Source organism: Anopheles maculipalpis, chromosome 3RL, assembly GCF_943734695.1.
Source record: "Anopheles maculipalpis chromosome 3RL, idAnoMacuDA_375_x, whole genome shotgun sequence".
Classification (NCBI taxonomy): domain Eukaryota; kingdom Metazoa; phylum Arthropoda; class Insecta; order Diptera; family Culicidae; genus Anopheles; species Anopheles maculipalpis.
In genome coordinates, this window is record NC_064872.1 from 44,074,657 (window position 1) to 44,088,967 (window position 14,311).

Here is a 14,311-nt window from a genome sequence, read left to right on the forward strand (position 1 = left end):
CTTCGATTGGTGGCAGAGATCGTTGCATTCCAAATCGGTGCTGTTATTGTTTGTCCGTTTTGGTACGATCGTATGGTACACAAATGTAATTAAAAAAGAAAACACACATATACATAATGCGCGATCACCATCAGCGAAAATACCACCGAATCGCTTGGTGAGTGGTTTCTTCAGTGAAATAACCATCTATTCACCCCATTCTTGACGCAGCAACTGGAGAGGCGACATATATTCATACAAAGCCCAGAAGAAGATAACATTTCCCCTTTTCGAAGATTACAATACCAGCTTAAGGCCCAGCGTTCTTCACAGCAATGAACGAATGAACGTTAAGGATATTTCATAGCGTACACACATTACTACATACTAAACAGTAGAACCACTAATGGGAAGGAAAAACTTAAGAATGAAGAAAAAACATCATCATCAGAATCGGTATCACGATCTAACCAGTCGAAATACTTGCGATTTGTAATTGTTTAAGAGAAATGCTACTATCTGGTAATACAAAAAAGTACTAAAAAATATATAAAAAAAACAAAAAAAGAACTAGAAAAATCACAAAAAAATCAAACTTATTGTTTGTTACAACGAATTGATTTTTCTTTTCTTTTGCATATCGTGATGGTACCATACAATCGTAAATCAGAAATATCGAAGAGAAAAAATTCAAATTATCCACACTACAAAGTTATGCATGAAAAAATTAATCGTTAAAAACAAACAAAACATCAGGATAGGAAAAAACGACGCTAAGACAAGACTAAAGGTCCAGCTGCTAGAGTTCTCCACCGATAGGTACATGTTTGCATGTGAGATAATATTCAACATAACAGCAGTGGCAGGCAAGCCCTATAGAAACACCGCGATAAATCGAGTAACGAATCGAACGCGAGATTGAAGAGTTCTTCTTTCGGTGCGAGTGCCAATAAAAGCAGATAGCGAACGAGGGACAGATCAAGTCTGTGCAAAGCGATTCCCTTCGCAATACAAATTTAACACTAGAACAAAAATTTGATAATCGATCTCGTGCCGAATGAAGGAAATTGATTAGCTTCGTTTGTGTTGTTATGTTGAGTTAGTAGCGCTTGGCAGATATGTTTCCACATCCTTTTATGAAGTCTTGGTTTAGTTTCTGACACACACACACACACACACACACACACCCAAACAGATATACATATATATAAACATCAGTACTTACCGATTTACTTGCAAAATGCTTATGCATAAATCAATATAAGCACGATATCTTTCACACCTTGCTGAAAGATAACATTTCTTCTGGCACGTTTCCACAACATTTATTAGAATGTAAGCACTTATGTTATACCTATAATGCATAGTTGTAATTTTTTCCCTTATTATTTCTTCAAAATTTTCTAAGATTCCGCCATCGATGATGGTATTGTAATCCTTTAATTTGTATCAGAATTTCCTACATTTGCATCTCTCTGCACCGGAACCAGCATTCGAGCTGGCCAAGCTATTCGCTTGTAGAACAGTGAAAGTCGATATCAAATCAAACTAACGCAGATGATAAAGGTGTATATGAGAAGAGAATGGTTTGAAAACCAACACATGGCACGAAAAAAGGGAATGTATCTCAACGCATGTAAGGGAAAATAAGTAAGCATGAATCAAAAAGGCAAAATCTTGCGTGAAAGTAGGAGTTAGCAGTAGTACAAGCAGGAAGATCTAACGAATGGATAGAAAAGAAAATTGTTGTTCTCGTTTACTTATTTCCCAACTTTATATGTTGTTAATGGGTTTTCTGGAGTTTAAGAGCGTACCTTCCCGCGCTCCACATATATGCATATTATTCTTATAACTATTTTTTATCTATCAGAACAAACAAAAAACTATATAATACAGAGCTTTTTTTAGATATACTTTAAATTTCCATACGATTTGTTTATCACGTATTTTGTTCGACCATCCGTCTGAAAACATTGTGCTTGATAACAATTCATACGAAATAAAATTTGAAGTAAACTATATTTGTGTGCGAACACATCGTTTTTGGGTCTAGCTGCTGGCATGGAATGAAAGGGAATCAATTCAATTTTATCGTTTAATCTGAACGGTTGCAAGTATTAATTTTTTTTTTGCTACACTTTTCAAGCCAATCATTTATGATTTCTGTTAACTAATCAATAGTGAATGCCCAAACATAGTTTGCAATTACTAACCCCATAAACGTGTTTTAGTTTTTATGAATATTCCGAACAATTATCTTTTAGCTGAATTGTAGATTCATGTGCCTCATGCAGACAGGTCGATCGTTTCTTCAAAGTCGTCGAAATTATTATTTTTTAATTTTTTTTAAGTATAACGGGTTGCGCCGTATTGTCAACACCGCATGTGTTGGCGCAGTCCAACAATGCGAGAAAAATAAAGGCTTGGAATTAAACTTTCACTTTTCACCTGGTGGTTTATCAGAAGTAATAAGCAACGCAAGACGGTATAAAGGTGTATATTAAATGAAAGTAACAAAAAATTCAAACGTAGTTCATAATTCCGCACTTTTCTGGTCGGCTTCCGGATCCCTACTACTTGCCTGTTGCCTCAGTCCCAGGTCGTACCACCTTTCTGTCAGGGGCCCTCAACTCCTCTGTCAAACTGTTTGACACTTGGCGGTCGCACAGTGGACGCGATCCACCACAACATTCCCCGACCCGTAACCCTGTTAAAAATCCTTAACAGGCGTTACCTTATTCGATCTCCAAGACCGCTAATTTGTTTGTTGCTCTTCTAAATCTTCCATTATTCGTGCGTACCCACGCCTGTCTAACCCGACCATCCCTAGCCACTATGATCTCCTCAATTTTACCACGGACCCAACACTTCCTGTCTTTCCCATCTACAACATATACTAGGTCCCCAACCTTTAGAGGTTTCGTCTCTTTAAACCACTTCGATCTTTGATTGATCGTTGGCGTATATTCTTTAATCCATCTAGACCACATCCTATCCGCGAGAAGTTGAGATCTTTTGTATGCATCTTTGAGCGCCTCTTTGGAACACGTCATAGGAATGTCCCTATTGTCACTTTTGGACGACCCTCTCAAAAAATGATTTGGTGTTAGAGCCTCTTCTTCGCTACCTAATTGTGTTACGGTTGTTAAGGGTCGACTATTCACTATATCTTCGGCCTCAACTATCGCTGTTAGTAACACCTCATCTGTTAGTTTTCTACCGTCTTGTAACGCATCGAAAACACCCTTTACTGATCTTACAAGCCGCTCCCACACGCCCCCCATATGGGGTGCAACCGGCGGATTAAACGTCCATCTTGTCCGCGCGTTCGTCAGCTGGTCCGCACACTCCTCTTCGATGTCTCGTAAAGCTCCAATTATTTCGCGACTCGCCCCTTTGAAATTTGTACCATTGTCCGATACAAACTCTATCGGCCAGCCTCGCCGACAGATGAACCTACGCAACGCCATCATGCACGACATCGTTGAAAGACTGTGTGCTATTTCCAGGTGGATACCGCGTACAACCAGGCACGTGAATAGTACGATCCATCTTTTCTCCGTCCTCCGCCCAATTGATACCTCGTACGGCCCGATGTAATCAACGCCAGTATAGCTGAACGGTCGGACGTTAGGCGTCAAACGTTGAGGGGGTAGAGGTGCCATTCTTGGTGTTGTTGGTTGGTTACGACGAACTTTGCACCACATGCATTTTGCCGTCTCCCTGCGTACTGCTGCATCCAGATGCGGAATGTAGTAGTGCTGACGTAGCTCATTCTTCACCGTCTCTCGATAACCGTGTCCGCACCGCTCGTGATAGTGTTGTATGATTAATCCAGTAATGTAGTGGTCACTCGGCAGGATGATGGGGAATCGCATGTTGTAAGGAAGCGATTCTGCATATTGGGTCCTCCCTTCCATGCGAATTAGATCATTCTCATCTATGAAAGGAGATAATCTAAACAGCGGGCTACTCCTTTCCAGGCCGATCCATTGGTTTGACGAAGACTCTTTGTTCTTCATTAAGGTCTTCCACTCATCGATGAAACTCTCGGCTTGAGCTGTCCTTATTAACACCATCTCCGCTTTCGCATATTCGGGTTGTTGCAGGGGGGTACGTTTTGTGATTAAGCCAACTGCCATCAGGATCTTCTGTTGATTTACTGTAGCACGTAGCGTCTCAATCGGCTCTTCTTTAGCTTTCTTGATGCAGTTCGCTATGAATCTGTATACACAAGCTACGGTTCTCACCAATACGGTCCACTTCGAGAAACGTCTAACATCGATGAAACCTTTCAGTAGCTCCACATTGTGTATAAGAAGGTGTGCTCTTAGCTCCTCAGTAGTGTTCGCAGGTGGTAACTCTTGAACAGGCCAGCAACATTCATCCGCTCGAAGAAACTTCGGTCCACATACCCAATCACTATCTGGTCCTATATCTGGAGCCTTTCCCCATTTCGTCAAAATGTCAGCTATGTTCATCTTGCTAGGAATCCAGCGCCAATCAGATATGTTAGTGAGATCCAGTATCTCACCTACACGGAATCCAACAAACTGCTTGTACCGGCGGTGATCCGATCGGATCCATGATAAAACGACTTTGGCATCTGTCCATATAACCACTCTGTCAATCTCCAGTTTATGGTTGTCTCGTATTGTCTTCGCCATTCGTGCTCCCAACACTGCTCCAAGAAGTTCGAGGCGTGGAATCGAAATCTTCTTCAACGGAGCCACCTTGGTGCGGCTCATCACAAGTGAGCACCTTACTTCACCCTGAACCATGGCACGAAAATACGCTACACATCCGTACGCCGCTTCACTAGCATCCGTGAATACATGCAACTGGACATCTTTTGTCTCGCTCGATAAAGCCTTCCCGAAGTAGCTACGTGGTATCTTCAGCAGACTAACATTCTGCATGTTCTGAATCATCTGACACCACCTTTCGTAACAGGTCGCCTCTATAGGTTCATCCCAGTTGCTGCCAGTTCTCCAAATATCTTGCATCAACATTTTGCCTCTCACGGTAATCGGTGCGAAGAAGCCCATTGGATCAAAATGTCCCATTATGAAGCTGAGCACTTTCCTTTTGGACGGTTGTGACCCTTGCAGATCTGTTAGCAATGCATTATCATTGTTCTCCGAATTGAGGCAAAATACATCTTTATTTGCTAACCAGGATATGCCAAGCACTCGTTCTGTTAATGCGCTATTTTCTCCCTTGAAGCGTATTCGATCTTCTGCGTTGTCTTCTTTTAAAGCGCTCAACACCTCCGTAGAGTTGGACACCCAATTGCGGATATGAAATCCGCCCTTAGAATGGACATATTTCACTTGCTCTGCCAATGAAACAGCTTCTTCAACGGTGTCAGTACAGTCGAAATAGTCGTCTACGTAGTGACGTTTGATGATCGCTTCAGCTGCTTCAGGGTATTCATGCTGATGTTGTGCGGCATTCAAGTTTTTTATGTATTGTGCAGAACTCGGCGAACACGTTGCTCCGAAAGTCGCAACATCCATAACATAGACTTGCGGCCGACCCGACGAATCATAGCCAAAAAGGAATCGCTGCGCTTGTTTATCAGCATCACGAATCCCGATCTGATGGTACATCTCCTTAATATCGGCCCCGAAAGCTATTGCCTTTTCTCGGAAATTGCAGATGATGTTTGGAAGCGGTATCAGCATATCTGGCCCTTTAAGGAGTTCTGAATTCAGTGATACACCTTTCACTGATGCCGCTGCATCCCATACTAGCCGTACCTTTCCCGGCTTTTTTGGGTTTTGCACTACATTAAGCGGAATATACCACACGCTGTTACCGGGTACTAGCATTTCATTCGGATTGATTTTATGAGCATATCCCTTTTGCTGATAATCCTCCATCTTTTGTAGCACAACCTCTTTCAACTGTGGTTGCCTATTGAGCTTCCGCTCTAAGGATTGCATACGTTTTTCAGCCATTGGATAGCTGTCAGGAAAGTGGCGAACATCATTCTTCCACAGGAGACCAGTTTCGAAACGGTCACCCACACGACGCGTTGTAGATTCGAGCAGGGTTCTAGCGCGCTGTTCATCTGGTGCTTCAGGCATCGTATGCGTCGTCTTGTCTAGATCTTCTAGCCTGTACTGCTCTTTTATCAGATCATGCAACGTTTCATTACTCATTTGTGAAGCCGTATGGAGATTCAGATACGCGCTGAACATTCTCGAGCATCTCTCCGTTCCGAATATCGACCAACCTAGTAACGATCGTACAGCGATGGGCTCCCCAACATTTCCTAAACGAGACTCAATGGGAGCAAACAAGTGTACGTTATCTAGTCCCAGAATAATCATTGGCCTCTGTGGAAGGTATTCCTTCGCAGAAATGTTTGTAAGATGCGCATACTTACACTTGAGGTCGGCGATTGTAACATATGGCATGGGAAGTTTCAATTCAGACACGGTGCGTGTGTTGATCAACTCGTACTTCTGCCCTGAACCTCGCTCCGATATCATCAGTTGCACCAAGCGGGACTCGTTTTCGTGACGATTTATGTCATTAGTCCAGCTGATCACCAACGGCTCCGGCACACCTGACACGTTCAGGTGTTTTGCGGCTGAGTCATCGATCAAGGTGACTGACGACCCTTCGTCAATAAACGCCATCACGTCCAACGTCATGCTTCCATAGTAAAGCGTCACCGGTATCATTCGGAATACAACCACCGTTTCCCGCTTCACAACGACGTCCTTCGCCGTACTACTGGTGTGCAATGATTCTTCAGACCTATGTAGCAGCGTATGATGACGACCTTTACATCTTGCACATCTAATCTTGTATGCGCACTTCCCGTTGCAGCTTCTCGCTAAGCAGATCTCACACAACTGTAGATTTTTAATCCGCTTCATTTTTTCGCTCAAAGGCATCTGCTTGAAACTTCCACAGTTCTTAAGTCGATGAGTCTGTTCTCCGCAATTCCAGCAAGATTCGCTTCTCGGAGTAGAAGATGTTTCGGTAGCGTGTACATTTACCCGTCTTTTCTCTTGTGTGGGAATACGGTCGTCTTCAAGGCGTTCCATTACATCCGAAATATCATCCACCAATCCTGAAATGTACCTTGAAAATCCCAACAACGAGCTATCATTCTGCTCCCGTTCGAAGCGAGACCATTCTCTTTGGTACTGCAAAGGCAATTTGTTCACCAATTCGTCAACTAGCAGTGGATTGCTTATGTGTTCGGTTAGACCGCATTCCTCTACGTGATCGCATAGCTGTTGCACCTTCGTCCCGAATTCCACAAACGTCACCAAGCGTTTCTCTCGCGGGGGTTCGGTAGCCCGAATCTTTCGAAGCAGCATTTTCAACAACCGTTTTGGGTTTCCATATCGACGCTTCAATTCCGCGATCACGCCTGGAACCGAATGAGGCATCAGCAAACGTCCTCTCACTGCCTCTAACGCTTCCCCGTGCAAGCACTCCTGGAGACGCTGTAGATTCTCCAAGTTGGTGAAACCGCATGCTTCGTTGGTGTGTGTGTAGCTGCTGATAAACAACGGCCACACTTCAGCTTCACCGGCGAACTTCGGCAGTTTCGTGGAAATGCTCTTCCTCGTTGCAATCTGCTCTTTCGTCAACCTGCTTCCACTTTGCCCCGACCCGTCACCGGCCGGCACAATAGTCTGCTCCGTCTTTGTCGAAACTGCTGTATCCCCTCCCTCCAACAAGGCTTGGGTTTTTTCACAGTTTAGTGGAATGCTCCTTTGTTCGTCGTCCTGTTGGTGTGGGTGTAGCAAACGCGTTCGTTCCTGTTTGAACAACTCTTCCTGCTCCTTCTTTTCTGCATCACATTTCATTTGCAGTGCGTGCAGTTCCTTAAGGAGCTGTAACTCCTGATCATGGCGTGCTTTCCGTTCCTCCAACTGCCTACGCATCTCCTTCATGCGCTCTTCGAAGACTTCCTTTTCACGCCGTTCCTCCTCCTGCCGCATCTCGATAGGCCATAGGTCGGACCCGCTTGCGCCTTCTGGAACGTCTCCGCTTTCGGATGAATTTTTTTGCGATCTTGTAGTTGGCATGGTACGGCTTTTTTCACTCCCTGAAAGATCAGTTTTGTCCATCACCTTTTTGACACCGACACGAACCCACTTCCAGTTTCGATATCACGCGCGTGTCTTTTTGTCGCTTTTACCAAGTATTCTCGCAAACACCTATTGTTCTGCTAGCGTGGTCGCCAAATTGCACACACATACACACGCGCGCGATCTTAGGGATCCGGAGATGTCGCACTTTACGTTTGAAAATTGTTGGCGCAGTCCAACAATGCGAGAAAAATAAAGGCTTGGAATTAAACTTTCACTTTTCACCTGGTGGTTTATCAGAAGTAATAAGCAACGCAAGACGGTATAAAGGTGTATATTAAATGAAAGTAACAAAAAATTCAAACGTAGTTCATAATTCCGCACTTTTCTGGTCGGCTTCCGGATCCCTACTACTTGCCTGTTGCCTCAGTCCCAGGTCGTACCACCTTTCTGTCAGGGGCCCTCAACTCCTCTGTCAAACTGTTTGACACTTGGCGGTCGCACAGTGGACGCGATCCACCACAACATTCCCCGACCCGTAACCCTGTTAAAAATCCTTAACAGGCGTTACCTTATTCGATCTCCAAGACCGCTAATTTGTTTGTTGCTCTTCTAAATCTTCCATTATTCGTGCGTACCCACGCCTGTCTAACCCGACCATCCCTAGCCACTATGATCTCCTCAATTTTACCACGGACCCAACACTTCCTGTCTTTCCCATCTACAACATATACTAGGTCCCCAACCTTTAGAGGTTTCGTCTCTTTAAACCACTTCGATCTTTGATTGATCGTTGGCGTATATTCTTTAATCCATCTAGACCACATCCTATCCGCGAGAAGTTGAGATCTTTTGTATGCATCTTTGAGCGCCTCTTTGGAACACGTCATAGGAATGTCCCTATTGTCACTTTTGGACGACCCTCTCAAAAAATGATTTGGTGTTAGAGCCTCTTCTTCGCTACCTAATTGTGTTACGGTTGTTAAGGGTCGACTATTCTCTATATCTTCGGCCTCAACTATCGCTGTTAGTAACACCTCATCTGTTAGTTTTCTACCGTCTTGTAACGCATCGAAAACACCCTTTACTGATCTTACAAGCCGCTCCCACACGCCCCCCATATGGGGTGCAACCGGCGGATTAAACGTCCATCTTGTCCGCGCGTTCGTCAGCTGGTCCGCACACTCCTCTTCGATGTCTCGTAAAGCTCCAATTATTTCGCGACTCGCCCCTTTGAAATTTGTACCATTGTCCGATACAAACTCTATCGGCCAGCCTCGCCGACAGATGAACCTACGCAACGCCATCATGCACGACATCGTTGAAAGACTGTGTGCTATTTCCAGGTGGATACCGCGTACAACCAGGCACGTGAATAGTACGATCCATCTTTTCTCCGTCCTCCGCCCAATTGATACCTCGTACGGCCCGATGTAATCAACGCCAGTATAGCTGAACGGTCGGACGTTAGGCGTCAAACGTTGAGGGGGTAGAGGTGCCATTCTTGGTGTTGTTGGTTGGTTACGACGAACTTTGCACCACATGCATTTTGCCGTCTCCCTGCGTACTGCTGCATCCAGATGCGGAATGTAGTAGTGCTGACGTAGCTCATTCTTCACCGTCTCTCGATAACCGTGTCCGCACCGCTCGTGATAGTGTTGTATGATTAATCCAGTAATGTAGTGGTCACTCGGCAGGATGATGGGGAATCGCATGTTGTAAGGAAGCGATTCTGCATATTGGGTCCTCCCTTCCATGCGAATTAGATCATTCTCATCTATGAAAGGAGATAATCTAAACAGCGGGCTACTCCTTTCCAGGCCGATCCATTGGTTTGACGAAGACTCTTTGTTCTTCATTAAGGTCTTCCACTCATCGATGAAACTCTCGGCTTGAGCTGTCCTTATTAACACCATCTCCGCTTTCGCATATTCGGGTTGTTGCAGGGGGGTACGTTTTGTGATTAAGCCAACTGCCATCAGGATCTTCTGTTGATTTACTGTAGCACGTAGCGTCTCAATCGGCTCTTCTTTAGCTTTCTTGATGCAGTTCGCTATGAATCTGTATACACAAGCTACGGTTCTCACCAATACGGTCCACTTCGAGAAACGTCTAACATCGATGAAACCTTTCAGTAGCTCCACATTGTGTATAAGAAGGTGTGCTCTTAGCTCCTCAGTAGTGTTCGCAGGTGGTAACTCTTGAACAGGCCAGCAACATTCATCCGCTCGAAGAAACTTCGGTCCACATACCCAATCACTATCTGGTCCTATATCTGGAGCCTTTCCCCATTTCGTCAAAATGTCAGCTATGTTCATCTTGCTAGGAATCCAGCGCCAATCAGATATGTTAGTGAGATCCAGTATCTCACCTACACGGAATCCAACAAACTGCTTGTACCGGCGGTGATCCGATCGGATCCATGATAAAACGACTTTGGCATCTGTCCATATAACCACTCTGTCAATCTCCAGTTTATGGTTGTCTCGTATTGTCTTCGCCATTCGTGCTCCCAACACTGCTCCAAGAAGTTCGAGGCGTGGAATCGAAATCTTCTTCAACGGAGCCACCTTGGTGCGGCTCATCACAAGTGAGCACCTTACTTCACCCTGAACCATGGCACGAAAATACGCTACACATCCGTACGCCGCTTCACTAGCATCCGTGAATACATGCAACTGGACATCTTTTGTCTCGCTCGATAAAGCCTTCCCGAAGTAGCTACGTGGTATCTTCAGCAGACCAACATTCTGCATGTTCTGAATCATCTGACACCACCTTTCGTAACAGGTCGCCTCTATAGGTTCATCCCAGTTGCTGCCAGTTCTCCAAATATCTTGCATCAACATTTTGCCTCTCACGGTAATCGGTGCGAAGAAGCCCATTGGATCAAAATGTCCCATTATGAAGCTGAGCACTTTCCTTTTGGACGGTTGTGACCCTTGCAGATCTGTTAGCAATGCATTATCATTGTTCTCCGAATTGAGGCAAAATACATCTTTATTTGCTAACCAGGATATGCCAAGCACTCGTTCTGTTAATGCGCTATTTTCTCCCTTGAAGCGTATTCGATCTTCTGCGTTGTCTTCTTTTAAAGCGCTCAACACCTCCGTAGAGTTGGACACCCAATTGCGGATATGAAATCCGCCCTTAGAATGGACATATTTCACTTGCTCTGCCAATGAAACAGCTTCTTCAACGGTGTCAGTACAGTCGAAATAGTCGTCTACGTAGTGACGTTTGATGATCGCTTCAGCTGCTTCAGGGTATTCATGCTGATGTTGTGCGGCATTCAAGTTTTTTATGTATTGTGCAGAACTCGGCGAACACGTTGCTCCGAAAGTCGCAACATCCATAACATAGACTTGCGGCCGACCCGACGAATCATAGCCAAAAAGGAATCGCTGCGCTTGTTTATCAGCATCACGAATCCCGATCTGATGGTACATCTCCTTAATATCGGCCCCGAAAGCTATTGCCTTTTCTCGGAAATTGCAGATGATGTTTGGAAGCGGTATCAGCATATCTGGCCCTTTAAGGAGTTCTGAATTCAGTGATACACCTTTCACTGATGCCGCTGCATCCCATACTAGCCGTACCTTTCCCGGCTTTTTTGGGTTTTGCACTACATTAAGCGGAATATACCACACGCTGTTACCGGGTACTAGCATTTCATTCGGATTGATTTTATGAGCATATCCCTTTTGCTGATAATCCTCCATCTTTTGTAGCACAACCTCTTTCAACTGTGGTTGCCTATTGAGCTTCCGCTCTAAGGATTGCATACGTTTTTCAGCCATTGGATAGCTGTCAGGAAAGTGGCGAACATCATTCTTCCACAGGAGACCAGTTTCGAAACGGTCACCCACACGACGCGTTGTAGATTCGAGCAGGGTTCTAGCGCGCTGTTCATCTGGTGCTTCAGGCATCGTATGCGTCGTCTTGTCTAGATCTTCTAGCCTGTACTGCTCTTTTATCAGATCATGCAACGTTTCATTACTCATTTGTGAAGCCGTATGGAGATTCAGATACGCGCTGAACATTCTCGAGCATCTCTCCGTTCCGAATATCGACCAACCTAGTAACGATCGTACAGCGATGGGCTCCCCAACATTTCCTAAACGAGACTCAATGGGAGCAAACAAGTGTACGTTATCTAGTCCCAGAATAATCATTGGCCTCTGTGGAAGGTATTCCTTCGCAGAAATGTTTGTAAGATGCGCATACTTACACTTGAGGTCGGCGATTGTAACATATGGCATGGGAAGTTTCAATTCAGACACGGTGCGTGTGTTGATCAACTCGTACTTCTGCCCTGAACCTCGCTCCGATATCATCAGTTGCACCAAGCGGGACTCGTTTTCGTGACGATTTATGTCATTAGTCCAGCTGATCACCAACGGCTCCGGCACACCTGACACGTTCAGGTGTTTTGCGGCTGAGTCATCGATCAAGGTGACTGACGACCCTTCGTCAATAAACGCCATCACGTCCAACGTCATGCTTCCATAGTAAAGCGTCACCGGTATCATTCGGAATACAACCACCGTTTCCCGCTTCACAACGACGTCCTTCGCCGTACTACTGGTGTGCAATGATTCTTCAGACCTATGTAGCAGCGTATGATGACGACCTTTACATCTTGCACATCTAATCTTGTATGCGCACTTCCCGTTGCAGCTTCTCGCTAAGCAGATCTCACACAACTGTAGATTTTTAATCCGCTTCATTTTTTCGCTCAAAGGCATCTGCTTGAAACTTCCACAGTTCTTAAGTCGATGAGTCTGTTCTCCGCAATTCCAGCAAGATTCGCTTCTCGGAGTAGAAGATGTTTCGGTAGCGTGTACATTTACCCGTCTTTTCTCTTGTGTGGGAATACGGTCGTCTTCAAGGCGTTCCATTACATCCGAAATATCATCCACCAATCCTGAAATGTACCTTGAAAATCCCAACAACGAGCTATCATTCTGCTCCCGTTCGAAGCGAGACCATTCTCTTTGGTACTGCAAAGGCAATTTGTTCACCAATTCGTCAACTAGCAGTGGATTGCTTATGTGTTCGGTTAGACCGCATTCCTCTACGTGATCGCATAGCTGTTGCACCTTCGTCCCGAATTCCACAAACGTCACCAAGCGTTTCTCTCGCGGGGGTTCGGTAGCCCGAATCTTTCGAAGCAGCATTTTCAACAACCGTTTTGGGTTTCCATATCGACGCTTCAATTCCGCGATCACGCCTGGAACCGAATGAGGCATCAGCAAACGTCCTCTCACTGCCTCTAACGCTTCCCCGTGCAAGCACTCCTGGAGACGCTGTAGATTCTCCAAGTTGGTGAAACCGCATGCTTCGTTGGTGTGTGTGTAGCTGCTGATAAACAACGGCCACACTTCAGCTTCACCGGCGAACTTCGGCAGTTTCGTGGAAATGCTCTTCCTCGTTGCAATCTGCTCTTTCGTCAACCTGCTTCCACTTTGCCCCGACCCGTCACCGGCCGGCACAATAGTCTGCTCCGTCTTTGTCGAAACTGCTGTATCCCCTCCCTCCAACAAGGCTTGGGTTTTTTCACAGTTTAGTGGAATGCTCCTTTGTTCGTCGTCCTGTTGGTGTGGGTGTAGCAAACGCGTTCGTTCCTGTTTGAACAACTCTTCCTGCTCCTTCTTTTCTGCATCACATTTCATTTGCAGTGCGTGCAGTTCCTTAAGGAGCTGTAACTCCTGATCATGGCGTGCTTTCCGTTCCTCCAACTGCCTACGCATCTCCTTCATGCGCTCTTCGAAGACTTCCTTTTCACGCCGTTCCTCCTCCTGCCGCATCTCGATAGGCCATAGGTCGGACCCGCTTGCGCCTTCTGGAACGTCTCCGCTTTCGGATGAATTTTTTTGCGATCTTGTAGTTGGCATGGTACGGCTTTTTTCACTCCCTGAAAGATCAGTTTTGTCCATCACCTTTTTGACACCGACACGAACCCACTTCCAGTTTCGATATCACGCGCGTGTCTTTTTGTCGCTTTTACCAAGTATTCTCGCAAACACCTATTGTTCTGCTAGCGTGGTCGCCAAATTGCACACACATACACACGCGCGCGATCTTAGGGATCCGGAGATGTCGCACTTTACGTTTGAAAATTGTTGGCGCAGTCCAACAATGCGAGAAAAATAAAGGCTTGGAATTAAACTTTCACTTTTCACCTGGTGGTTTATCAGAAGTAATAAGCAACGCAAGACGGTATAAAGGTGTATATTAAATGAAAGTAACAAAAAATTCAAACGTAG

The 14,311-nt window shown here is 45.2% G+C and overlaps 4 protein-coding genes across 4 annotated transcripts in view; 1 reads left to right on the plus strand and 3 right to left on the minus strand.

The window, feature by feature from the left end:
• LOC126564714 (cytochrome b5-related protein-like) overlaps window positions 1-14,311 on the minus strand; it is a 253,063-nt gene that overhangs the window by 19,069 nt on the left and 219,683 nt on the right. The window lies entirely within an intron of this gene.
• LOC126564519 (BUB3-interacting and GLEBS motif-containing protein ZNF207) overlaps window positions 1-14,311 on the plus strand; it is a 157,221-nt gene that overhangs the window by 10,461 nt on the left and 132,449 nt on the right. The window lies entirely within an intron of this gene.
• LOC126560646 (uncharacterized) lies at window positions 2,618-7,952 on the minus strand. The gene is made up of 3 exons (XM_050216604.1): window positions 7,081-7,952; window positions 4,395-6,750; window positions 2,618-2,686 (listed from the first exon to the last, which is right to left on the minus strand). The coding sequence occupies exons 1-3, from the start codon at window positions 7,950-7,952 to the stop codon at window positions 2,618-2,620; spliced, it is 3,297 nt and encodes a 1,098-aa protein (XP_050072561.1).
• On the minus strand, window positions 8,518-13,852 carry LOC126560647 (uncharacterized). The gene is made up of 3 exons (XM_050216605.1): window positions 12,981-13,852; window positions 10,295-12,650; window positions 8,518-8,586 (listed from the first exon to the last, which is right to left on the minus strand). Exons 1-3 carry the CDS (start codon window positions 13,850-13,852, stop codon window positions 8,518-8,520), a joined length of 3,297 nt encoding a protein of 1,098 aa, XP_050072562.1.

Coding starts and splice junctions, on each gene's coding strand:
- LOC126560646 (XM_050216604.1), bottom strand. CDS start 7,952: ATGCGGCAGGAGGAGGAACGGCGTGAAAAGGAAGTCTTCGAAGAGCGC. Junction 6,751..7,080: donor TCGTTGTTGGGATTTTCAAG/GTACATTTCAGG, acceptor GCTGCTACATAG/GTCTGAAGAATCATTGCACA. Junction 2,687..4,394: donor TAGGACCAGATAGTGATTGG/GTATGTGGACCG, acceptor GATTTTTAACAG/GGTTACGGGTCGGGGAATGT.
- LOC126560647 (XM_050216605.1), bottom strand. CDS start 13,852: ATGCGGCAGGAGGAGGAACGGCGTGAAAAGGAAGTCTTCGAAGAGCGC. Junction 12,651..12,980: donor TCGTTGTTGGGATTTTCAAG/GTACATTTCAGG, acceptor GCTGCTACATAG/GTCTGAAGAATCATTGCACA. Junction 8,587..10,294: donor TAGGACCAGATAGTGATTGG/GTATGTGGACCG, acceptor GATTTTTAACAG/GGTTACGGGTCGGGGAATGT.